The sequence below is a fragment of the Agelaius tricolor genome, unplaced genomic scaffold (assembly GCF_023055355.1).
Source record: "Agelaius tricolor isolate 1412-34295 unplaced genomic scaffold, bAgeTri1.0.p SCAF_42, whole genome shotgun sequence".
NCBI classification, from domain to species: domain Eukaryota; kingdom Metazoa; phylum Chordata; class Aves; order Passeriformes; family Icteridae; genus Agelaius; species Agelaius tricolor.
In genome coordinates this window covers 2,362,877-2,388,409 of record NW_027269302.1, presented here as the reverse complement: position 1 = coordinate 2,388,409, position 25,533 = coordinate 2,362,877, and the positions used below count along the sequence as shown (strand labels likewise).

Below are 25,533 nucleotides of genomic sequence, written 5' to 3'. Positions count from 1 at the left end.
CTGGGTGGCCAGAAGCCCTTCCCTGTCGCACCAACCAAGCAAAGGAAACAGTAAAGTGGTTACTACAGGAGATTATTCCCAGGTTCGGGGTACCCCTAGGGTATCATCAGATAGGGGGCCCCATTTCATAGCTACAGTAGTAAGAGAGGTAAGTAGATTGCTGGGGATAACTTGGGACCTCCACACACCATGGAGACCCCAGTCAAGTGGACAGGTAGAGAGGATGAATCAGACACTAAAGAGGCAAATCAGTAAAATATGCCAAGAAGCCACATTGCAGTGGCCCCAGGCTTTGCCAATAGCACTGTTGAGGTTTCGGATAAAGCCTAGGTGTGGGATGTCAGTCAGCCCTTAGGAGATATTGCATGGGAAACCATATGAATCTCCTGAGCCTAACCCTAATGTGCACGTCACAGGAAAGCAGGAAGTGTATAATTATGTTCTGTCTCTCGGGAAAACTTTAGCTTGGCTCCGGAGCATCCTCGTGTGGAATAGACCGCTGACTCTCGAGAACCCAGTTCATAAGATACATCCAGGAGACGAGGTGTACATCAAGAACTGGAACGAAGAACCACTGAAAGAAAAGTGGAGTGGACCCCACCAGGTACTGCTGACCACCTTTACAGCAGCCAAAGTAGCCGGCGTGGACCCCTGGATTCACTACACCCGAGTGAAGAAAATCCATCCTGGATCACAGACTGTGTAAACTGTGGAACCAACAAGGCTGCAGATAAGATGTGTTTAATCACTTTGAGAATGCTATCAGTAATTGTGCCAATGTTATGGTCATTAATGTCTTTGGGATGTGGAATGCAAAAAGATCAACTAACCACTCTTCATTCTAGAATGAAGAGAGAGGTACAAACAGAAACACAGGTGATAAAGGTTTCTAATGCAGTTTGGGCTGAGAATGTAATGATTGGATTAGTCAAAGACTTTGCCAAAATGCAAAACACCTGTAGAATAACTGCCTGTCTGCCAATACCAAAGGCAGCAGGAGACCCAGTAAATTGGGGAATCATAACATCAAAACTACCTGAAACACAAAAGAACAAAACAATTGCATGCAAACAGGTACCTGAGTCGAGGCAAGTAGTCACGGAAACTTGGAAGAAAATAGGAACATGGATGAGACCCATGGGCCAGAAAGACTGTATTCTAAGTGATGGCACACTAGGAACCCCTATGGGAGAATCAGGAGGCATCACACAATGGCAATGCTATTTGCCACACTATAAAAAGTTTATAGAAAATGTTACAGAAACCACTCTGGTATGGTAAGTGTGAGGCCAAGGATCAGAAAGATCAGGCAGAGCCTTGGGACAGTGCGTGGTCTGGGAGTATCCTTCAAAGATTCCAATGTATGGCAAACACCCCTTGGTGCATTAAGTGGGAAGGCCCCAAGAATGAAACAGATCCAGCAGTAACAAACACTGCCACCAGTAGCAGAACAAGGGCAGACCAAGTAAGTTGGTGGGCATGTAATAAAACTTATGACTGCACTTCTGATGATGCAGAGATAAAGCAGATGCCACCCCTGGCAATAGCCCTACAAACTGGCTGTGCTTGCAGAGGGATCAAACATAAACAAGGCAGAGTGAATTATAAAGCAGTTGTAGGATGTACCAGGAGTACAGTCCGAGGTCCAGGACAATTTGTATGGGCAGCAAGCGATGGCACCTGGACAACACATCTGCCTGTAGATGGGAAAGTAAAGGAAATTACTTTAGGCCTCCCAACCTCATGTCCAATTTGGGAAAAGTCCCCATTTAACGGAAAACATGAACTTGTGCAGATAAGAGCAAGACGAGAAGTTCTAGACAATGAAAATCCAGATGACACTTGGCAAGAACCCTCTAGTGGAGTGAAATTTGGGTGGGCCCGAGAGTCTTTGCTTGGTCCTACAGCAAACTATCAGAGTAGGGAGATGCTGTACAAACTTACAGGTCAGGTAGATAGACTGGCAAGAGTCACCCGGGAAGGATTTAAAGAATTAAACATACAATTACAAGCCAGCACAAAAATGACTTTACAAAATCGATTAGCCTTAGATTTGTTACTCCTGAAAGAGCATGGAGTATGTGGATTTTTAAAGGGACGGGTTGGTCATTGCTGCGTTCACATCCCAAATGTAACTGCAGATGTAGAATATGACATCAATCAGTTGAAACAAAGAGAGCATGAAGCACAAGAAGAGCAAAAGGATTTGACTACGACCTGGCTAGGCAAAATCTTTAAAGGGTTAGGGTGGAATGTGAGTTGATGGATTAAATCTGTCATTGAGAGTGTGATAATCTTACTAATTGTATTCTTAGCAATTTGGTTAGTTCACAGCATCTTAAAGGGAGAGATACAGAAGAAAACATCCTGGAACCAGAAGATAATAAAGGCACTGACACGAGATCCACGCCCACCATCTTCTGGTTCTCCAGTTCGTGACAGCATCCACGACAACGTTTACATCAACCATGGACTTGAAGAACGTCAAGAATAAATTGAGAAATAAGGGACTGTATCAAGTGAAAACATTTACACCTATAGTGAAGTGAAAATGCTTTCAAAGGGGGGAGAATGATAGTGGGGCCCTGGAAAAATGTCAAAAATAGACTCTGAAAATGTTAGGCTTTGTGCTTGCCAGTTCATGTGAAATTGCACCTGCGTAAGCAGAACATGATAAATGATATAATTGTTAGATGTGATGATTGTTTAGTAATTAAATATAATTATTGTTTAATCATAAGAAGAATCATGAGAAACTATGTTAGAAGTTTGAGGGGGGCCACGAGGAGCCCATGCTTGGCTGAAATCTATGTATACAATAGAACAATTGAAGTTTAATCATTAACATGAAAGTTATATAAGGATAGAATATAAAAACATGTTCATCCCAAACCCATGTCGGAGTCAGATTTGGGTTGGTACCCCTGACACCCAGAGCTCTTCAATAAAAGCACCTGCATATAATCATTCTGGTGATTATGTGTTTCTGAACGCTAATATACCCAGTAAAGTGTTAAACCCTTCCCAGCTGCTGTGCATGAGGGTCTATGAATATGCACCAGGCTGATGTAAGGGGAAAGGTATTTCAGGGGATCCCTGAAGGAAACAGGGTGCTCCTGGCTGAGTGCCAAGATGCACCCAGTTTACATCTTCCAAGAACTGTTTAGCATGGCTCTGCCCTGCATCTGCCTTTTTAGAACATGCAGATTCCTTGGCTGTGGCTTTAGTCCATTCTCTTTATCACCTCCAGGTTTTGGGCCTTGGTGCACTCTGCCTTCAGACGGGGAGTGCTGATAGTTGGCAGATCTGTACAGGTGTCCTCATCCCGTGTGCATTGGATGTTATCCCATCCAAGCAGGCAGTTTAACACAAGCAGCTATTTCACTGAGCTTAATTAACAACAGAAATAAAAACTATAGAACAAAGTTACTTTAAAAAACAGTCCCAGCCCATATTTGCTCCCAGTCTGTGTGGTCCTGATCCATATGGTCCCAGTCCCTGGGATCCCAGTCCATACAGTCCCAGTCCATATTTGATCCCACTCCAGGCTATCCTGGTCTGGAGGGTTCTGATCCACACGATCCCCATCCATGTGATCCCAGTCCATATTTGATCCCAGCCCATATGTGATCCCAGTCCGTATTTGATCCAAGCCCATATTTGATCCCAGCCCATATTTGATCCCAGTCTGTGGGGTCCTGCACACACTCCCTGGGTCTGGAATTCCAGTTCCCAGCCAGGAAAAAATGTTCCTGCCCTTGAACTTCCTTCCTATCCCCTCAACAAATTGCAATAAAACTATAAGCAAAGAAATAATAATTGAAATTAAATAAATTATAATAAAAATAAAATATAAAAATCTCAACTCTTCTTTCCAATGATTCAACTCCAACAATGATTCAACTCAAACCAACAATAACTATTACTATAATATTACCAATGCATATAAATAAACAAATTATATATCAAGAAATACCTTTTGAAAATTTTAACTCGATGACTAATGTACTTTAGATAAAATTATCTAAAGAAACTACCATGCAATCTAACACCTCTTAGTTAAACAATTCATATTACAAATATACTAAACACAAAACCAAACACCAGTACAATTTCTCAGACATTTCAACCAAACAATTAAACTTTAATAACATCCTTAAGTACTCTTGAAAAATTAAAATTATTTTTAAAACATTAATTGTGTGCAGGTGGTTTTATTTTGATATTGGTTTTTGGATTGTTTGGGTTAGATGATTTAAAAAATGGGACTTTTATAGGAATTGAATCAGCTGAGAAGGTGGCACTCGGCAAACAGAACTGACTGAAAATGAACGGGACAGAAATCAGTAACTCGGAAAGTTTTATTTGCTATCAAATACATCCCACACACCCAGCCCCACACAATCCACATCCCACTGCTCCAAATTGGGATCCCACTTCTCCCAATCTCCTTCCAACTCCATCTCAACTTGACAGCTGTGGAATGGAGTGAGTTTGGCCTGGGATTGAGTTTTTTGAGGAGGGAACAAGCAATCTGAGGTGGAATTGAGCCCTTTGGGGTTAAAATTCAGTTATTTCCAGTGGAATTTGAGTGGTTTTGAGGTGACTGTTCCATCCCAATGGACTTTTGGAGGACAGAGAGATGGAGAAGAGAAAAAAATTCAGGCCAAACCAAAGGACAAGCAGCCAGGAGTGTCCCCAACATGGATCACAGGGAATGTGAGTGACCAGCGCTGTGCCCAAAGTGCCTCCTCCAGTGGGGGATGGAGCTGCAGCAGCGCACGAAGCTCTTCCCGCACTCGGGGCACTCGCAGGGCTTCCCTTACCGGTGCCTCCGTTGGTGTTTGGTCAAGTGAGAGCTGCTGGAGAAGCTCTTCCCACACTGGGGACACTCGTAGGGCCTCTCCCCAGTGTGGATGCGCCGGTGGGTGATGAGGTGGGAGTTGCGCTGGAATCCCTTCCCACAGTCGGGGCATTGGAAGGGCCTCTCCTCTGTGTGACTCTGATAGTGCCGGAGGAGACTGGAGCTGGTCTGAAACCTCTTCCCACACTTGGAGCACTCATAGGGCCTCTCCCCAGTGTGGGTCCTCTGGTGGCTGATCAGGCTGGAGCTGCAGCTGAAGCTCTTCCCACACTCCCCACACTCGTAGGGCCTCTCCCCAGTGTGGGTCCTCTGGTGCCTGATCAGGTGGGAGCTCCAGCTGAAGCTCTTCCCACACTCCCCACACTCGTAGGGCCGTTCCCCAGTGTGGATCCTCTGGTGCTTGATCAGCTCCGAGTTCCACCTGAAGCTCTTCCCACACTCCATGCACGTGTGGGGCTTCTCCCCATCATGGAGCTGCTCATGGAGTACCAGCTCCGAGCTCTGCCTCCATCTCCGGCCGCCTTCCCGGCCCAGGCTGCCTCTTTCCCCCTCACATCCCCGCCATCTGCGTTTGCAGCCCCTCCTCATGCGGCATCTCCGGGCCTTTTCCTCCCAGTTGGCTTCCTGCGCCGTGGAGCCGCTCAAAACGGCCTCTGCCACCAGGTTCTGCCGCGGGCATTTGTCCTCCCTGCTCTCCATGCTCAGCTCCTGCTCTGGGCGAGGAAGGACAAGGACAGCGTGGGATTTGCCTCCGTGCCACAGGCAAGGGCAACGAGATCCCCCCAGGGCTGTGCTGCAGCCGGGGGCCATGCTGGGCTGGGAGATGGAGCAGCACAGAGGGGAAAGGGGCACTGACTTCCTCCTCACCTGCCTCAGTGTCCCAGAGCATCTTCCTCTTCCTCACAGCCTCACAGGGGTTGGCAATGTGAAATCCTGGTTTGGAGAAAACAAGGGATGAGCACCTGGAGTTTGAAGGTCCCCCCGCCCAAGTCCATCTCTACAAGTCACCGGCCATCTGGGCTCCAGAAAACCCTCCCAAACACCAAGATTCAGCCCCGAAAAAGCCTTCCAGGAGTTCCCCATCCCTGGTCCCTCCCCTCTGGTGTTCGGGGGTTCCCCCCTGTCCCAGCTGCTGGGGTCAAACTTGGATTGGGGGTCCCCCTTCTCCTGGGTGCCTGCCCTGCCCAGGCTGCTGGCAGTGCCAGCAATGCCAAAAGCTCCCCCCTCTTGGCTCTCCCCATTTCAGGATGCCGGGGCTCTTTGGGCTCCCTTCTCCCCTCATTCTCTGCTCTGGGCTGCAGCGGCTCCAAGGAGTCCCCCCTGCCCCTCTCCAGGCTCTTGAGGCTCCCGCCAATGGCGGCGCTCCCCCCTCTCTGGCCTCCCCACTTTGGCCTCCTGGGGGACACAGGGCTCTGCTCCTCCAGGCTGCCTCTGCCGGCAGCCGCCACCGCCACCCCCTGATGTCCCCCCGAGGGCCCTTTTCCGCTCAGCCTTGGACTTCTTCATTCTCCAAACATCCCCCCAAAAACCCAACCCAGGGACCCCCCGGGATATCCGGGCCGGGCTCCCCCTCCCCGCTCACCGGAGCCATGGGGGGGGCGATGATCCCACAGGTGGGGGCTGCGAATTCAGGCAGGGATCGAGACCGCGTGGCTCCCTGAGCTCAGCCTTGATCCGCCTTTGTCCCTCCTCTTCCTCTTCCTCCCATCGTCCTCTTCCATCCCCCCTCCAGCTCCTCTCTTATGCCCACCGGCTTCTCAACTTCCATCCCTGCCCTTCCATCCCTTCTCCTCCTCCCTAACCCCACCTCCTTCTCCTCCTTCCATCGCTGCTCTCTCTCCGCCTTCATCCCTCCCCTTCCATCCCTCCTCCCTTTCCTCCTCCTGCCCCCTAACCCCGCCTCCTCCTCCCCCTCCATCCCTGCCCTTCCCTCCCTCCTCCTCCTCCCCCAGCAGCAGCCACACCCTCGGTGCCCCGTTCCCGCAGCCCTCGCAGCCCGCGGCAGCAGCGGCCATGGAGCCGGGCCAGGTCGGCATGGGCAGCGCGGGGCTCTCGGCTGCTCCCAGCCGCTGCGGGCGGGGGGAACCCGGCCCGGGCCAAAGGAGAGGCAAACTGGGCAAACTGGGGGCTGCACATCCAAACTGGGCCTTGCTGGGGACCCTGCCTGGCCACTGCCAGCCCTTGGGGCTCCTCTCGGCACATCCGCCAGGGGGGAACGCACACAGGCCTGGGGGATCCCAGCAGTGGCAGCACGGCCAGGGACTGGGCTGCACTGGGATCGTACTGGGCGTGACTGGGGCTGTACTGGCTTTGTACTGACATCATACTGGGATCATACTGGGATTATACTGCCGTACCAGGGCAGATTGTGATCACACTGATGGAGAGTGGAATCATACTGGGAGTGAGCAGGAGTCTGCAGGAGGCAATTGAGAGCATGTTAGGGGCAAAGGGGATATACTGAGAGTGACTGGGATTATGCTGAGGGTGACTGGGAGTAGCTGTGAGCAACTGGGATCATGGTAGGAGCAACTGGGAGGAACTGGGTGATTGGAAACTGCTGGGCTTATACTGGCGTGAACTGGGATCATGCTGGAGCTGACTGGGATCATTCTGGCAGTGAGTGCCACTACACTGAGGCTGACAGGGAGTGCTTGGGAGCAAATGGGATCATACTGGAAGGAACTGGAAAGATGCTGGAGGGAACTGGGCTACACTGGGAGATACTGGGAGTGACTGGAACAAAAGTGAAGGTGAAAGAGAGAAACTGGAACTATGTAGAGCAAAACTGGTTCATACTGGCAGGGACTGGGAGCACACTGGGGCCATATTTGGATCATACTGGGAGGGACTGGACTAATACTGGGAGGATCTGAGAGGGACTGGGAGCACACCCTGCACATCATCCCCCAGACTGGGCCTGACTGGGAGCAACTGGGAGCACGCTGGCAGCAAATGGCATCATACTGGGACTGACTGGGCTAATCTAGGGAGCAACTGGAACCATGCTGGAGGCAGCTGGGACCATACTGGGAGAGATTGGAAGCAACTGGGATTATACTGGGACCACACTGGGAGGGCTGGCATGTGACTGGGATCAAACTGGAGCTTACTGGGATCATATTGGGGTTGAAAGGGAGCGACTGGGATCACACTTTGGGCTACTGGGAGCAGCTGAGGGAAACTGGGATGATGCTGCAAGCAAACTGGAGGAACTGGGAAGGACTGGATGCATGCTGGGGGCAACTGGGATCTACTGGGCATGACTGGGGGATCATACTGGGAGAACTGACACCTTACTGGGGCCACTGGCAGTGCCTGGGAATGACTGCAGACATACTGGGGGCAACTGGGATATACTGGGATTGTCTGGAACCATACTTGGGGCACTGGAACCACACTGGGAACAACTGGGACCATGCTGGGGAGAACTGGGACCATGCTGGGGGCAACTGGGAGTGAGTGGGACCATGCTGGGAGGGACTGGGATCATCTGGGGAGGGACTGGGACTAGAGCAGGGGCAACTGGGTTCAACTGGGACCATCCTGGGAGTGTCTGTAACCATAGGGGAGTGATGGAAGCACACTGGGAACAGCTGGGCCCATGCTGGGAGCAACTGGGATCCCACTGGGGGCACTGGCATCAGACTGGGAGTGACTGGGAGCAACTGGGATTAGACTGCAAGGGACTGGGATCATACTGGGAGTGGCTACACTCATACTGGGATTATACTGGGTGTGAATGGAACCCGACTGGGGCTTACTGGGAGCTACTGGGCCCATGTTGGGAGGAAAATGTGACCCACTGGGAGCAACTGGGATCGGCTGGAAGGTTCTGGAACCATGCTGAGAGGACTGAGACTACAACTGGGGCAACTGGGATCATCCTGGGAGCAACTGGGGCCACCCTTTGAGCAACAGATGGAAACTGGGATGATGCTAGAGGAAACTGGGAGGAACTGGGAAAGACTGGGATCATTCTGAGGTAACTGAAACATACTGGGAGTGTCTCTAACCATCCTGGGGGCACTGGAACCACCCTGGGAACAGCTGGGATCATGCTGGGAGCAACTGGGACGATGCTGGGGGAAACTGAATCTGCCCTGGAGGCAACTGGGCACGACTGGGACCCTGCTGGGAGGGACTGGGACTATTCTTGGGGCAACTGGGATCATCATGGGAGGAACTGGGAACATCTGGAATTATGCTGGGAGCAACTGGGATCACACTGGGATCCCAGTGAGAGCAGCTGAGTCCATGCTGGGTTACACTGGGATCTCATTGAGAGCGACTGGAATCACACTGGGATTGACTGGGAGTGGCTGGTTTTGTGGATTTTGGGGGTTTGGATTTTGGGGGATTTTCTTGGCATTTTGAGGGGGAGTATTTCTGGGGGAGTTTGGGGGTTTATTGAATTTTTTTGTGGCTCTTTCTGAATTTTGGGGGTTTTACTGGGATTTTGTTGGGATTTTTTGGGATTCTCAGAAATTCCTGGGGTTTTATTGGGATTTTTAGGAGATTTTGCGGCATTTTTTTGGAATTGTGGTGGCATTCAGAGGGATTAATTGGGGATTTGGGGTTTTTGGGATTTTTGGTGGGATTTGGGGGGCTTTGGGTGTTGCCAGGATTTCTTTGCATCTTGGGGGAGATTTTGTGGGACTTTTTCTAGATTTGGGGACATCTTTGGGGGATTTGCGGAGTTTAATCAGGATTTTTGGGGTTTTTGGCATTCCAAAGGATTTTATGGGCTTTTATTGGGATTCTAGAGTGTTCTAATGGGAGTTTGAGAGATTTAATTGGGATTTAGTGGGTTTTATTGGGATTTTGGGGCTTTTAAGGAGATTTTGGTGCCTCTCAGCCCTTCCCCACACCCAGGGACTGTCCCAAAGCCCCCCTAAAATTCCACTAAAACCCCACAAATCCCCAAAAATTACAAGATAACCCTCAAAAACCCCAGGGAATCTTCAAACATCCCAGTGGAACTCACCAAAATTTTAAAAAACTCACTAAATTTTCAATAAATCTCCCCCCAAAAGCCCCCACAACCCCAACAAAACACCAAAAATCCAAAATCCCCCAAATCAACAAAACCCCCCAAAATCACATAACCATCCCAAAACCCAATAATTCTTCCCAAAAACCGCAATAATCCCTCCTAAACTCCCAACAAAATCCCAAAAAAGCCACCCCCAAATCCCCAAAACCCCTCTCAGAACCCCAAAGTCCCCACAAACCCCCTCAGACTCAGTGGGGCCGTCCTGGATCAGGGGGCACCGGCCGGTGGAACAGGAGCCACTTCAGGGGGCCCTGGGACCTTTTTGGGGAGGGGGCACCATGGGAGACCCCCCCAAAACCGGGGGGGGGGAACCCCTGCAGTGCCCCCTCCCCCCAAAACCCCCAGACCCCGGTTCAGGGTGGGCCTGGGACCCCCCGGGACCCCCAAATCTCCCCCAGAACCCCTCCAGGAACGCCCAACCCCGCAGAGCTCCCCCAGTGTTGGCCCAGAACCTCTCTGGACCCCCAAACCCTCCCCAGGACCCCAAAAACCTCCCCAGGACCCTCAAACCCCCCAGTTCTCCCCAAAATTCACCCCAGACCCACCTGAGACGCCCCCAAATCCATCAGACTGCCCCAAATCCCCCTCGGACCCCTCAATCCCCCCAAACCTCATGAAATCGCCTCAGACTCCTCGAAATTCCCCAGACCCACCTCAGAACCGCCCAGATCCACTCACAACCGCCCAGTTCCTCTCGCAATCCCCCAAAATCCCCCCAGACTCTCCCAATTCCTCTCAGTTCCCCCTAAACCCACCTGAGAACGCTCCAGACGCTCTCAAGCTCCCCCCAAAGCTCCCTAAAGCCCCCTCAGACCCACCAAAGCCCCCTCAGACCCCTTCATTCCCCCCAAACCCACCACACACCCTCGTGTTTCCCGTCGATGCCCCCAAAAATCCCCAATTTCCCCTCAGACCCGCCCCAAACCCCCCCAGTTTGCCCCCGGCCCCACCTCAGCTCCGCTCTCCCTCACAATCTCGCGCCTCCACCGCGTGTGCGGGCTCCCAGCAATGGCGGCGCGCCCCGCCCCGAACCAACCAATCAGCGCGCTGCACATCCCTGAACTAACCAATCACGGCGCGGATCCCCCAGCAAGGCCCGCCTCCCCCTCGCCGTCCCAGCCAATCAGAGGCGACCGGAAGCGGCGCCCCCTTCCCCGCCGCCGCCGGGACCCCCCCGGGCTCGGGACAGGAGCGGGAGGGGCCTGAGAGGGGATCGGGGGGGGGCGGGGGGGGGAGGGTCCGGGGGTTTGGGGAGGGGTCCGGGGGTTTGGGGGGGTCTGGGGAGGGGTCCTGGGGCACTGTGGGGGGACCTGGGGGGTGCGGATGGGTCCTAAGAGGGGTCTCGGGAGGGGGAGGGGGTCGTGGGAGGGTCTGGGGGGGTTTTGAGGAGGGGTCGTAGGAAGGTCTTGGGAGGGTCTGGGGGTGTTGGGATGGGCCTGGGGGAATTTGGGGAGGGCTCTGGGGGGTCCTGAGGGTGTCCTGGAGGGTTTTGGAGGTTTGGGGAGGGGCTTTGGGGGGTCTGGAAGGGTTTTGGGAGAGGGTCTGGTGGGGGGGGGATTTGGGGAGTTTTGGGGAGAGGTCCTGGCGGGATCTGGGGAGGGGCTGGGGGAGCCTGAGTTGGGTTTGGGGAGGGGTCTGGAGGGTCCTGGGTGGGGTCTTGGGAAGGGTCTGGGGGGGTCTCAGGGGACATCCTGGGCTGGGCCCCATTGGGGTCTGGGGGCTCTCAGGGGGGTCCTCGGCAAACCTTGGGGGGCTCTGGGGGTCCCGGGGGAGATTTGGGGGTCCCGGGGGGTCCCAGGCCCACCCTGAACCGGGGTCTGGGGGTCTCGGGGGGAGGGGGCACTGCAGGGGTTCCCCCCCCCGGTTTTGGGGGGGGTCTCCCCTGGTGCCCCCTCCCCAAAAAGCTCCCAGGGCCCCCTGAAGTGGCTCCTGTTCCACCGGCCGGTGCCCCCTGATCCAGGACGGCCCCACTGAGTCTGGGGGGGTTTGTGGGGACTTTGGGGTTCTGAGAGGGGTTTTGGGGATTTGGGGGTGGCTTTTTTGGGCTTTTTTGGGATTTTGTTGGGAGTTTAGGAGGGATTATTGGGGGTTTGGGGGAGAATTGTTGGGGTTTGAGATGGTTATGTGATTTTGGGGGGTTTTGTTGATTTGGGGTGTTTTGGATTTTTGGTGTTTTGTTGGGGTTGTGTAGGTTTTTTGGGGAAGGATTTATTGAAAAATTGGGGAGCTTTTTAAATTTTGCTGAGTTCCACTGGGATGTTTGGTGATTCTCTGGGGTTTTTGAGGGTTATCTTGTAATTTTTGGGGATTTTGTGGGGTTTTAGTGGAATTTTAGGGGGGCTTTGGGGCATTCCCTGGGTGTGGGGAAGGGCTGAGAGGCACCAAAATCTCCTTAAAAGCCCCAAAATCCCAATAAAACCCACTAAATCCCAATTAAATCTCTCAAACTCCCATTAGAACACTCTAGAATCCCAATAAAAGCCCACAAAATCCTTTGGAATCCCAAAAACCCCAAAAATCCTGATTAAACTCCACCAATCCCCCAAAGGTGTCCCGAAAACCAGAAAAAGTCCCACAAAATCTCCCCCAAGATCCAAAGAAATCCTGGCAACACCCAAACCCCCCCAAATCCCACCAAAAATCCTAAAAACCCCAAATCCCCAATTAATCCCTCTGAATGCCACCACAATTCCAAAAAAATGCCCCAAAATCTCCTAAAAATCCCAATAAAACCCCAGGAATTTCTGAGAATCCCAAAAAATCCCAACAAAATCCCAGTAAAACCCCCAAAATTCAGAAAGAGCCACAAAAAAATTCAATAAACCCCCAAACTCCCCCAGAAATACTCCCCCTCAAAATGCCAAGAAAATCCCCCAAAATCCAAACCCCCAAAATCCACAAAACCAGCCACTCCCAGTCAATCCCAGTGTGATTCCAGTCGCTCTCAATGAGATCCCAGTGTAACCCAGCATGGACTCAGCTGCTCTCACTGGGATCCCAGTGTGATCCCAGTTGCTCCCAGCATAATTCCAGATGTTCCCAGTTCCTCCCATGATGATCCCAGTTGCCCCAAGAATAGTCCCAGTCCCTCCCAGCAGGGTCCCAGTCGTGCCCAGTTGCCTCCAGGGTAGATTCAGTTTCCCCCAGCATCGTCCCAGTTGCTCCCAGCATGATCCCAGCTGTTCCCAGTGTGGTTCCAGTGCCCCCAGGATGGTTAGAGACACTCCCAGTATGTTTCAGTTACCTCAGAATGATCCCAGTCTTTCCCAGTTCCTCCCAGTTTCCTCTGGCATCATCCCAGTTTCCATCTGTTGCTCAAAGGGTGGCCCCAGTTGCTCCCAGGATGATCCCAGTTGCCCCAGTTGTAGTCTCAGTCCTCTCAGCATGGTTCCAGAACCTTCCAGCCGATCCCAGTTGCTCCCAGTGGGTCACATTTTCCTCCCAACATGGGCCCAGTAGCTCCCAGTAAGCCCCAGTCGGGTTCCATTCACACCCAGTATAATCCCAGTATGAGTGTAGCCACTCCCAGTACGATCCCAGTCCCTTGCAGTCTAATCCCAGTTGCTCCCAGTCACTCCCAGTCTGATGCCAGTGCCCCCAGTGGGATCCCAGTTGCTCCCAGCATGGGCCCAGCTGTTCCCAGTGTGCTTCCATCACTCCCCTATGGTTACAGACACTCCCAGGATGGTCCCAGTTGGACCCAGTTGCCCCTGCTCTAGTCCCAGTCCCTCCCCAGATGATCCCAGTCCCTCCCAGCATGGTCCCACTCACTCCCAGTTGCCCCCAGCGTGGTCCCAGTTCTCCCCAGCATGGTCCCAGTTGTTCCCAGTGTGGTTCCAGTCCCCCCAGGATGGTTCCAGACACTCCCAGTATATCCCAGTTGCCCCCAGCATGTCTGCAGTCATTCCCAGGCACTGCCAGTGGCCCCAGTAAGGTGTCAGTTCTCCCACTATGATCCCCCAGTCATGCCCAGTAGATCCCAGTTGCCCCCAGCAGGCATCCAGTCCTTCCCAGTTCCTCCAGTTTGCTTGCAGCATCATCCCAGTTTCCCTCAGCTGCTCCCAGTAGCCCAAAGTGTGATCCCAGTCGCTCCCTTTAATCCCCAATATGATCCCAGTAAACTCCAGTTTGATCCCAGTCACATGCCAGCCCTCCCAGTGTGGTCCCAGTATAATCCCAGTTGCTTCCAATCTCTCCCAGTATGGTCCCAGCTGCCTCCAGCATGGTTCCAGTTGCTCCCTAGATTAGCCCAGTCAGTCCCAGTATGATGCCATTTGCTGCCAGCGTGCTCCCAGTTGCTCCCAGTCAGGCCCAGTCTGGGGGATGATGTGCAGGGTGTGCTCCCAGTCCCTCTCAGATCCTCCCAGTATTAGTCCAGTCCCTCCCAGTATGATCCAGAGATGAGCCCAGTGTGCTCCCAGTCCCTGCCAGTATGAACCAGTTGTGCTCCACATGGTTCCAGTTGCTCTCTTTCACCCTCACTTTTGTTCCAGTCACTCCCAGTATCTCCCAGTGTAGGCCAGTTCCCTCCAGCATCTTTCCAGTTCCTTCCAGTATGATCCCATTTGCTCCCAAGCACTCCCAGTCAGCCTCAGTGTAGTGGCACTCACTGCCAGAATGATCCCAGTCAGCTCCAGCATGATCCCAGTTCACGCCAGTATAAGCCCAGGAGTTTCCAGTCACCCCCAGCGGGCTCCCAGTCACTCCCAGTTGTTCCTGGCGTGATCCCAATTGTTCACAGCTGTTCCCAGTCACTCTCAGCATAATCCCAGTCACTCCCAGTACAATCCCAGTCTGATGTCAGTACAAAGCCAGTACAGCCCCAGTCAGTCCCAGTACGATCCCAGTGCAGCCCAGTCCCTGGCAGTGCTGTCACTGCTGGGATCCCCCAGGCCTGTGTGCGTTCCCCCCTGGCGGATGTGCCGAGAGGAGCCCCAAGGGCTGGCAGTGGCCAGGCAGGGTCCCCAGCAAGGCCCAGTTTGGATGTGCAGCCCCCAGTTTGCCCAGTTTGCCTCTCCTTTGGCCCGGGCCGGGTTCCCCCCGCCCGCAGCGGCTGGGAGCAGCCGAGAGCCCCGCGCTGCCCATGCCGACCTGGCCCGGCTCCATGGCCGCTGCTGCCGCGGGCTGCGAGGGCTGCGGGAACGGGGCACCGAGGGTGTGGCTGCTGCTGGGGGAGGAGGAGGAGGAGGAGGGAGGGAAGGGCAGGGATGGAGGGGGAGGAGGAGGCGGGGTTAGGGGGCAGGAGGAGGAAAGGGAGGAGGGATGGAAGGGGAGGGATGAAGGCGGAGAGAGAGCAGCGATGGAAGGAGGAGAAGGAGGTGGGGTTAGGGAGGAGGAGGAGGAGAAGGAATGGAAGGGGCGGGATGGAAGTTGAGAAGCCGGTGGGCATAAGAGAGGAGCTGGACGGGGGATGGAAGAGGACGATGGGAGGAAGAGGAAGAGGAGGGACAAGGGCGGATCAAGGCTGAGCCGCGCGAGCCACGTGGTCTCGAGCCCTGCCTGAATTCGCAGCCCCCACCTGTGGGATCATCGCCCCCCCCATGGCTCCGGTGAGCGGGGAGGGGGAGCCCGGCCCGGATATCCCGAGGGGTCCCTGGGTTGGGTTTTTGGGGGGATGTTTGGAGAATGAAGAAGTCCAAGGCTGAGCGGAAAAGGGCCCTCGGGGGGACATCAGGGGGTGGCGGTGGCGGCTGCCGGCAGAGGCAGCCTGGAGGAGCAGAGCCCTGTGTCCCCCAGGAGGCCAAAGTGGGGAGGCCAGAGAGGGGGGAGCGCCGCCATTGGCGGGAGCCTCAAGAGCCTGGAGAGGGGCAGGGGGGACTCCTTGGAGCCGCTGCAGCCCAGGGCAGAGAATGAGGGGAGAAGGGAGCCCGGGAGCCCAAACAGCCCCGGCATCCCGAAATGGGGAGAGCCAAGAGAGGGCAGTGCGTCCCCAGAGACGGCCTGGGGGGATCTCGTTGCCCTTGCCTGTGGCACGGAGGCAAATCCCATGCTGTCCTTGTCCTTCCTCGCCCAGAGCAGGAGCTGAGCATGGAGAGCAGGGAGGACAAATGCCCGCGGCAGAACCTGGTGGCAGAGGCCGTTTTGAGCGGCTCCATGGCGCAGGAAGCCAACGGGGAGGAAAAGGCCCGGAGATGCCGCACGAGGAGGGGCTGCAAACGCAGATGGCGGGGATGTGAGGGGGAAAGAGGCAGCCTGGGCCGGGAAGGCGGCCGGAGATGGAGCCAGAGCTCGGAGCTGGTGCTCCATGAGCAGCTCCATGATGGGGAGAAGCCCCACACGTGCGTGGAGTGTGGGAAGAGTTTCAGGTGGAACTGCCGCCTGATCAGGCACCAGAGGACCCACACTGGGGAACGGCCCTACGAGTGTGGGGAGTGTGGGAAGAGCTTCAGCTGGAGCTCCGACCTGATCAGGCACCAGAGGACCCACACTGGGGAGAGACCCTATGAGTGCTCCAAGTGTGGGAAGAGGTTTCAGACCAGCTCCAGTCTCTTCCGGCACTATCAGAGTCACACAGAGGAGAGGCCCTTCCAATGCCCCGACTGTGGGAAGGGATTCCAGCGCAACTCCACCCTCGTCACCCATCGGCGCATCCACACTGGGGAGAGGCCCTACGAGTGTCCCCAGTGTGGGAAGAGCTTCTCCATCAGCTCTCACTTGACCAAACACCAACGGAGGCACCGGTAAGGGAAGCCCTGCGAGTGCCCCGAGTGCGGGAAGAGCTTCGTGCGCTGCTGCAGCTCCATCCCCCACTGGAGGAGGCACTTTGGGCACAGCCCTGGTCACTCACATTCCCTGTGATCCATGTTGGGAACACACCTGGCTGCTTGTCCTTTGGTTTGGCCTGAATTTTTTTCTCTTCTCCATCTCTCTGTCCTCCAAAAGTCCATTGGGATGGAACAGTCACCTCAAAACCACTCAAATTCCACTGGAAATAACTGAATTTTAACCCCAAAGGGCTCAATTCCACCTCAGATTGCTTGTTCCCTCCTCAAAAAACTCAATCCCAGGCCAAACTCACTCCATTCCACAGCTGTCAAGTTGAGATGGAGTTGGAAGGAGATTGGGAGAAGTGGGATCCCAATTTGGAGCAGTGGGATGTGGATTGTGTGGGGCTGGGTGTGTGGGATGTATTTGATAGCAAATAAAACTTTCCGAGTTACTGATTTCTGTCCCGTTCATTTTCAGTCAGTTCTGTTTGCCGAGTGCCACCTTCTCAGCTGATTCAATTCCTATAAAAGTCCCATTTTTTAAATCATCTAACCCAAACAATCCAAAAACCAATATCAAAATAAAACCACCTGCACACAATTAATGTTTTAAAAATAATTTTAATTTTTCAAGTGTACTTAAGGATGTTATTAAAGTTTAATTGTTTGGTTGAAATGTCTGAGAAATTGTACTGGTGTTTGGTTTTGTGTTTAGTATATTTGTAATATGAATTGTTTAACTAAGAGGTGTTAGATTGCATGGTAGTTTCTTTAGATAATTTTATCTAAAGTACATTAGTCATCGAGTTAAAATTTTCAAAAGGTATTTCTTGATATATAATTTGTTTATTTATATGCATTGGTAATATTATAGTAATAGTTATTGTTGGTTTGAGTTGAATCATTGTTGGAGTTGAATCATTGGAAAGAAGAGTTGAGATTTTTATATTTTATTTTTATTATAATTTATTTAATTTCAATTATTATTTCTTTGTTTATAATTTTATTGCAATTTGTTGAGGGGATAGGAAGGAAGTTCAAGGGCAGGAACATTTTTTCCTGGCTGGGAACTGGAATTCCAGACCCAGGGAGTGTGTGCAGGACCCCCCAGACTGGGATCAAATATGGGCTGGGATCAAAGATGGACTGGGATCACCTGGACTGAGATCACATGGATGGGGATCGTGTGGATCAGAACCCTCCAGACCAGGATAGCCTGAAGTGGGATCAAATATGGATTGGGACTGTATGGACTGGGATCCCAGGGACTGGGACCATATGGATCAGGACCACACAGACTGGGATCAAATATGGGCTGGGACTGTTTTTTAAAGTAACTTTGTTCTATAGTTTTTATTTCTGTTGTTAATTAAGCTCAGTGAAATAGCTGCTTGTGTTAAACTGCCTGCTTGGATGGGATAACATCCAATGCACACAGGGTGAGGACACCTGTACAGATCTGCCAACTATCAGCACTCCCTGTCTGAAGGCAGAGTGCACCAAGGCCCAAAACCTGGAGGTGATAAAGAGAATGGACTAAAACCACAGCCAAGGAATCTGCATGCTCTAAAAAGGCAGATGCAGGGCAGAGCCATGCTAAACAGTTCTTGGAAGATGTAAACTGGGTGCATCTTGGCACTCAGGCAGGAGCACCCTGTTACCTTCAGGGATCCCCTGAAATACCTTTCCCCTTACATCAGCCTGGTGCATATTCATAGAGCCTCATGCACAGCAGCTGGGAAGGGTTTAACAGTTTACTGGGTATATTAGCGTTCAGAAACACATAATCACCAGAATGATTATATGCAGGTGCTTTTATTGAAGAGCTCTGGGTGTCAGGGGTACCAACCCAAATCTGACTCCGACATGGGTTTGGGATGAACATGTTTTTATATTCTATCGTTATATAACTTTCATGTTAATGATTAAACTTCAATTGTTCTATTGTATACATAGATTTCAGCCAAGCATGGGCTCCTCGTGGCCCCCCTCAAACTTCTAACATAGTTTCTCATGATTCTTCTTATGATTAAACAATAATTATATTTAATTACTAAACAATCATCACATCTAACAATTATATCATTTATCATGTTCTGCTTACGCAGGTGCGATTTCACATGATCTGGCAAGCACAAAGCCTAACATTTTCAGAGTCTATTTTTGACATTTTTCCAGGGCCCCACTATCATTCTCCCCCCTTTGAAAGCATTTTCACTTCACTATAGGTGTAAATGTGTTCACTTGATACAGTCCTTTATTTCTCAATTTATTCTTGACGTTCTTCAAGTCCATGGTTGATGTAAACGTTGTCGTGGATGCTGTCACGCACTGGAGAACCAGAAGATGGTGGGCTCCACTCCACTTTTCTTTCAGCGGTTCTTCGTTCCAGTTCTTGATGTACACCTCGTCTCCTGGATGTATGTTATGAACTGGGTTCTCGAGAGTCAGCGGTCTATTCCACACGAGGATGCTCCGGAGCCGAGCTAAAGTTTTCCTGAGAGACAGAACATAATTATACACTTCCTGCTTTCCTGTGACGTGCACATTAGGGTTAGGCTCAGGAGATTCATATGGTTTCCCATGCAATATCTCATAAGGACTGACTGACATCCCACACCTAGGCTTTATCCGAATCCTCAACAGTGCTATTGGCAAAGCCTGGGGCCACTGCAATTTGGCTTCTTGGCATATTTTACTGATTTGCCTCCTTAGTGTCTGATTCATCCTCTCTACCTGTCCACTTGACTGGGGTCTCCACGGTGTGTGGAGGTCCCAAGTTATCCCCAGCAATCTACTTACCTCTCTTACTACTGTAGCTATGAAATGGGGCCCCCTATCTGATGATACCCTAGGGGTACCCCGAACCTGGGAATAATCTCCTGTAGTAACCACTTTACTGTTTCCTTTGCTTGGTTGGTGTGACAGGGAAGGGCTTCTGGCCACCCAGAGAATGTGTCAACCCCCACTAACAGGTATTTGTATCCTCGAGTTCTTGGCAAGTCTACAAAATCTACCTGCCAATAGTCTCCTGGCTCTATTCCTATCCGAATTCTTCCTAGCTGTGCCTGTCGCCAGCCACTGGGTTGTTTTTCAAGCAGATCTCACACTTTGACATTACTGATTTTGCCATTGTTAACATCCGTACCAAAATTAAACTCTGCTTTAGCAATTGTACCAATGCCTCTGCTCCCCAGTGACATTCGTTATGTTTAATTTGTAGAACTTCTCTCATTATCAAGGGGGTACCACTATCTGTCCTTGTGCAGTCACATACCATCCCCCTGAATTCTTTTGTGCATGTAGCAAACGTGCCAGTCTCTCATCTTCTACTGAATATTTTGGTTCTGGAGGCAAATTGAATTGGGATACATTAAGCTTTAAAGGTATCAATGCCATTGTTGTTTGCACCTCTCAAGCAACCTGTCGGGCTGCCCAGTCTGCCTTTCGATTTCCCTCACAGATTCTGGAGTTTCCTGATTGCTGTGTTTTACAGTGTATGATTGCCACTTGTTCAGGTTTTTGTACTGCCTTTATCAATTGCAGGACTGCATTCTGATGTTTAATGTGCATACCCCTGAGAAGGACAATAGTCCCCTTTCTTTCCACAGTGCTCCGTGTACATGCACCACTCCAAAAGCATATTTTGAGTCAGTCCAGATATTTCCCTTTTTCCCTTTACTTAATTCTAGTGTCCTGGTTAAAGCAACCAGTTCTGCCTTCTGGGCAGATGTATTTGGTGGTAATGCCTTGGCCTCCACTGCTGTACTGACTGTTGTTACCGCATACCCAGCGTATCTGGTTCCGTTTTCCACGAAGCTGCTCCCATCTGTAAACAGCTCCCACTCTGGCTGCTCTAGTGGGACGTCTTTCAGGTCTTCTCTTGCTGAGTAGGTGTACTCTATTACCTCCACACAGTCATGCTCTAATGGGCCTTCTTCAGTTGTGGTACCTAGGAACAAAGCTGGATTCAAAAGGTTAGTTGTTTTTAATGTGACATCACCCTGCTCAGTCAGGACTACCTGGAATTTCATCATCCTGCTTGGGGATAGCAATGGCCCCCTTCTGCTCTAAGACAGTGGTTACCATGTGTGGTACATTGACATATATGTGCCTTCCCATCGTGAGCTTCCTGGCTTCTTGTATCAGCATCACAGTGGCTGCGACTGCCCGCAGACATGGAGGCCACCCGGCACTTATGCTGTCAAGTTGTTTGGAAAAGTAGCCCAGCAGCCTTTTCCAGCTTCCCAGACCTTGGGTCAGGACTCCTAGTGCTAGGCACAGCCTTTCATGGACAAACAGCTGAAAATCTTTAGACAGATTAGGTAACCCTAATGCTGGAGCAGTTGTCAGTGCTTCCTTTAATTTTAGGAAGGCTTCTTTCTGTGGCTTGCCCCAGGTGAATGGCTGCATCTTCTGAGCTTCACACAGGGGTTTCGCAATCAGTCCATAGTCCATGATCCACAGGCGACACCATCCTGCCATCCCGAGGAAGACTCGCAGCTCATGTAGATTCTGGGGCTCTGGAATAGCACAAATAGCTTGGATACGGTTAGTGCCTAGTTTTCATTGCCCTTGTGAAATTTCACATCCCAGGTAGATCACAGTCTGTTGGGCAATTTGTGCCTTTCCTCTGGGTACTTTATAACCTCCCATTCCCAGTGAATTTAAAATCTCAATGGTTACCTTTATACAGGTTGCTTTTCTTCTGTAGCTATTAGTATATCATCAACATACTGCAACAACAGGTATTGGTCTCTTGGTACTTGCCCATTCTTGGTCCAAATCTCCAGCTCCTTTGCCAGTTGGTTTCCAAATAGGGTCGGCGAGTTCTTATATCGTGTCCAGGTGGGCTGGGTCTTTCTCCCGTTCCCTGGGTTTTCCACTCACAGGCAAACAGTTTCCTACTTTCTTTGTCAAGGGGGATGCAGAAAAAGGCATCTTTTAAATCAATTACACTAAACCACTTATATATCTCTTTTACGGATATCAGCAATGTGTAGGGATTTGTTACCACTGAATAAATGTCCTTTGTTATTTTATTTATTGCTCTCAAATCCTGCACTAATCTATATTCACCATTTGGCTTCTTTACTGGAAATATTGTGTATTAAATTCTGATTCACATTCTTCTAAAATTTGGTATTTCAAGAATTTCTCAATAATCTTTACTTATTCCTTGCCATGCTTCTGGTGTTATGGAATAGTGTTTGACTTGTACAGCCCTCACCCCTTCTTTTAACTCTACATGCACTGGTTGTGCCAATTTAGATTTCCCTGGTGTATCTGTCTCCCATACAGAGGGAATCACTGCATCTCCTACCTCCCTAGGGATAGAGGGAACAGGTTTTTCTTTGATCATTAATATCTGTCCCGTCTTTGATTCAGGTATTTCCATTATAAGCTCTCCATTTTCAAAGGTTATTACCGCATCAAGTTTTGCTAGCAAATCTCTCCCTAAAAGCGGAATTTGACACTCAGGTACGTATAGGAATTCGTGTGTTATAACTTTGCTCCCAAAACACAAATCTAGGGGTTGCAAGAATGGCCGTTTTTCCTCTTTCCCTGTAGCGCCGACTATTGTTGTTTCCTTGTCCCCAGTTTGTCCTTGCAAATCATTCAATACCGAGTAAGTAGCTCCTGTATCTATTAGAAATTTGACTTCTTTATGTCCTAATTGTTTATTTATAACAGGTTTCTTAACTTGTTCTACTGGCTCTATGTCTAGTCAGCTGGTATACTCCCCCAAAACCATCCCCTTGGTAACCTGCTGGCACTGATTGCCCTGGTGAAACTGGTTGTTCAAGTCTGGACATTGTCTCTTCCAGTGCCCCTCCCACTTGCAATACGCACATTGATTTAGGTTTAACCCCTGCCTGACTGGTCTCCTATTTTGACTATTCCTGTTACATCCCCTGAAATTTGGGTTCCCTTTTCCTTGTATTACTTCCAACAGATTCTGCTGCTGCCTTTTACTAGCTTCTCTTTCGCGATTGTTATATACCTTCCAGGCTACCTCAAGTAGCTTATCCAAATTCCTTAGTTCTTCCCCTTCTAATTTTGCAATTTTCTACGAATATCGTCCTGTGACTGGCCCAAGAATATGAGAGCGAGCTGAACCTTTGCTTGGGCTGTGTCCATTTGGAGATCTGTATATTTTCTTGCTACTCCTTAAGCCTCTCCAAAAATGCAGTGGGAGATTCCTTCTTTTCCTGCTGAATTTCATATAGTTTAGACCAATTTATAGTTTTGGGCACAGCATTCTGAACTCCTATTTGGATCCACTCGTGATATTTCCGTAGTCTCCCCATATCGCAAAATAAATTAGGGTCCCAATTTGGATCCTCAATTGGGAAATTCTCATCTCAATTCCCTGTTACGAGTCCATTTCTGATGTCCTCTCTTGCCCTTTCTTTGTCTGCCTTAAGTACCATCTCTTTCTCAGTAGAATCCATCAAAGTGTCTAATATTAATATATTAGATATATTAATATACTAAATTTAAATATATATTAGATATATTAATATACTAAATATAAATATAGATTAGATATATTAATATACTATATATATATATATATATATATATATATAAAAAATATATATATATGTATTAATATACATATTGTTTTATGTCATCCGAGTCAGGATTTTGAGGTTTTTATAACCATTTTACTACTCATGCCATTTTATCAGGATTTTCTCTATAAATTCTGGCTGATTGTTTCCAAATAACTAAATCTGCAGGAGAGAAAGGCACTTTTACAAATACTGGCCCTTCCACTCCTACACTTTGTTGCAAGGGGGCAATTACATTCCGTTTTTGTCTGCCTATGTCTTTTCTATCCATAACTGGGGCAAGGTTAGACCAACTCCTGGTTCTGTGGGCTACCCCATCGCTGATTCTCTCTCTCTCCTTTCTACCACAGTTGGGTTTTGCTCCTCTTCCGAGGAAGAGGGATCAGGTGACGATGGGAGAGGAGAATAAAGAGGGAAGGGTGTACTAGACGAGACAGGTTCAGGACTAGGTGGGGTAGGAGCAGGCTGTGGGATAGGGACAGATGGAACAGGTGGGATAGGGTTAGGTTCTCTTGTTCCTATTAGAGCTACCTGTAAATCAATATCTGTATAATTTTCCCTACTCAGGCTTTCTTTCAATGCCAAGTTCCAAACAACGTTCCTCACAAACCCCACACTTATTGCTTGCAGATGTTTTAACCATCATTAATCCACATTCATCCTGCCATTCTGGCTTTGCCCGTAAATAGAAAAACAAATCAACATATGGAACCTCATCCCATTTTCCTTCTTGTTTACAAAACGACATTAACTGCGAAATAGTGTTATATTGCAGAGTCCCGTATTTTGGCTGTTTGTTGCCATTCTCCAAGGCATATCCTGGCCACCATGTATTACAATAATCAATCAACTTAGCTTTACGTAATTCTTCCCCAAAATTCCCCTGTTTCCAATGTGCTAATAAGCACCCCAAAGGAGAACTTTGCGGGATAGAGGTGTTGCCGCCCAAAATCCCTTTCAGTTTCTCCATTCCAAATATACCACAAATTGCCGAACCCGCAACGCTCTCGCGATTGTCTTATGGAACGGCGCCTGGGCTTGTACCAGCAGGAATTCCTTTAGCCCAACCAAGCGTAGCTTTCACTGCGTCTCATTGGCAGGCACCCAAACCAAAGTAAAAAGCACCTTACCTTTCTCCCGGGGACGCTGCGAGCGGCAGAAGCGGTCGCGGCCGATCGAGCTCCCCGAGAATCCCTCGGTGCCGGCTGGAGCGCGGTCGAGTCGCGAAACTCGCTCAGCAGCACCCGCAGGGTCCCATCCGGGGTCGCCAAAATGTTAGCGTTCAGAAACACATAATCACATCAGCGATTATATGCGGTGCTTTTTATTCAAGAGCTCTGGGAATCGGGGTAGTTTCCACCCAAATCTGATTCCGACCATACATTCGAGGTGAACATGTTTTATCCTCTATCATTACATAACTTTCATGTAATTATTAAACTTATATTGTTCTTTTGTATACACAGATTTCAGCTAAACATAGCCCCCTTTAAATTTCCAACATAGTTTATCACGATTCTTCTTTTGGTTATATAATAATTATACTTAATTACTAAACAATCACCACATCTAACAATTATATCTTTTATCATACTGCTTACGAAGGTGCAGTGACCTGAGAAAACACAAAGCCCAATATTTTCAAAGACTATTTTTAACATTTTCCAGGGCTCCACTATCACTTTTATTTCTTGTGGGAAAAAACCCTCCATCTGAACCAGGCACTCATGGCCAAAATTGGGCAACTGCCTCTTGAATTCCTTATATCCAAGGATAGCTCCCAGACAAAAGCTGCCAGCACTGACAAGTCTGGCTGGCCTTGGCTTCCTGAGGGCTGGCCCTCATCTGCCTCTGAAACACTGGGGCTGGGTGGTTTCCTTCCTTATGAAAAGAACTCTGCTTCCTGTCCAGGCACCCACAGCCAAAACTGAGATTGCACCTCCAAAATGCCCAATGTCCAAGGAAAGCCCCTAGACAAAAGATGCCAGGAGAGACAGGGCTGGCTGGCTTGGCCTGAGGGTGGCCACCTCTCATCTTCTTCCTAAACACTTGGACTTTGTGCTTTACTTTCCTATGGGCAAAAAGACCCATCTTGACCATGGCCAAAACTGGGATTCCCCCTCCAAAACTCCGTACATCCAAGGATTGCTCCCAGGTGAAAGCTGCCAGGACAGACAGGTCTGGCTGCCCTCGGGCTCCTGGGGGTGCCTCTCCCCTGCTGTCCAAACACTGGGGCTGGGTGCTTTCCTTCCTATGGAAAAGAACCGTCCTTCTTATCCATGCAGAAACGGCCGAAATTGGGGTTCCACCTCCCAAATTCCCAATATC

General features: G+C 50.3%; 1 protein-coding gene and 1 pseudogene across 1 annotated transcript; one reads left to right on the top strand and one right to left on the bottom strand.

Moving 5' to 3' along the window:
• LOC139603897 (zinc finger protein 436-like) overlaps positions 1-25,533 on the top strand; it is a 450,855-nt pseudogene that overhangs the window by 262,080 nt on the left and 163,242 nt on the right.
• On the bottom strand, positions 4,742-6,793 carry LOC139603912 (zinc finger protein 3-like). Its single transcript, XM_071454922.1, has 3 exons — positions 6,447-6,793; positions 5,732-5,797; positions 4,742-5,577 (listed from the first exon to the last, which is right to left on the bottom strand). The coding sequence occupies exons 2-3, from the start codon at positions 5,751-5,753 to the stop codon at positions 4,823-4,825; spliced, it is 777 nt and encodes a 258-aa protein (XP_071311023.1). The 5' UTR covers positions 5,754-5,797; positions 6,447-6,793; the 3' UTR covers positions 4,742-4,822.

What these genes read in the sequence shown, in the direction of transcription:
- LOC139603912 (XM_071454922.1), bottom strand. Translation starts at nt 5,753, where the DNA reads ATGCTCTGGGACACTGAGGCAG. An exon ending in GCTCTGGGACACTGAGGCAG is followed by an intron (nt 5,578 to 5,731) that starts GTGAGGAGGAAG and finishes TTCCTCGCCCAG; the next exon opens with AGCAGGAGCTGAGCATGGAG.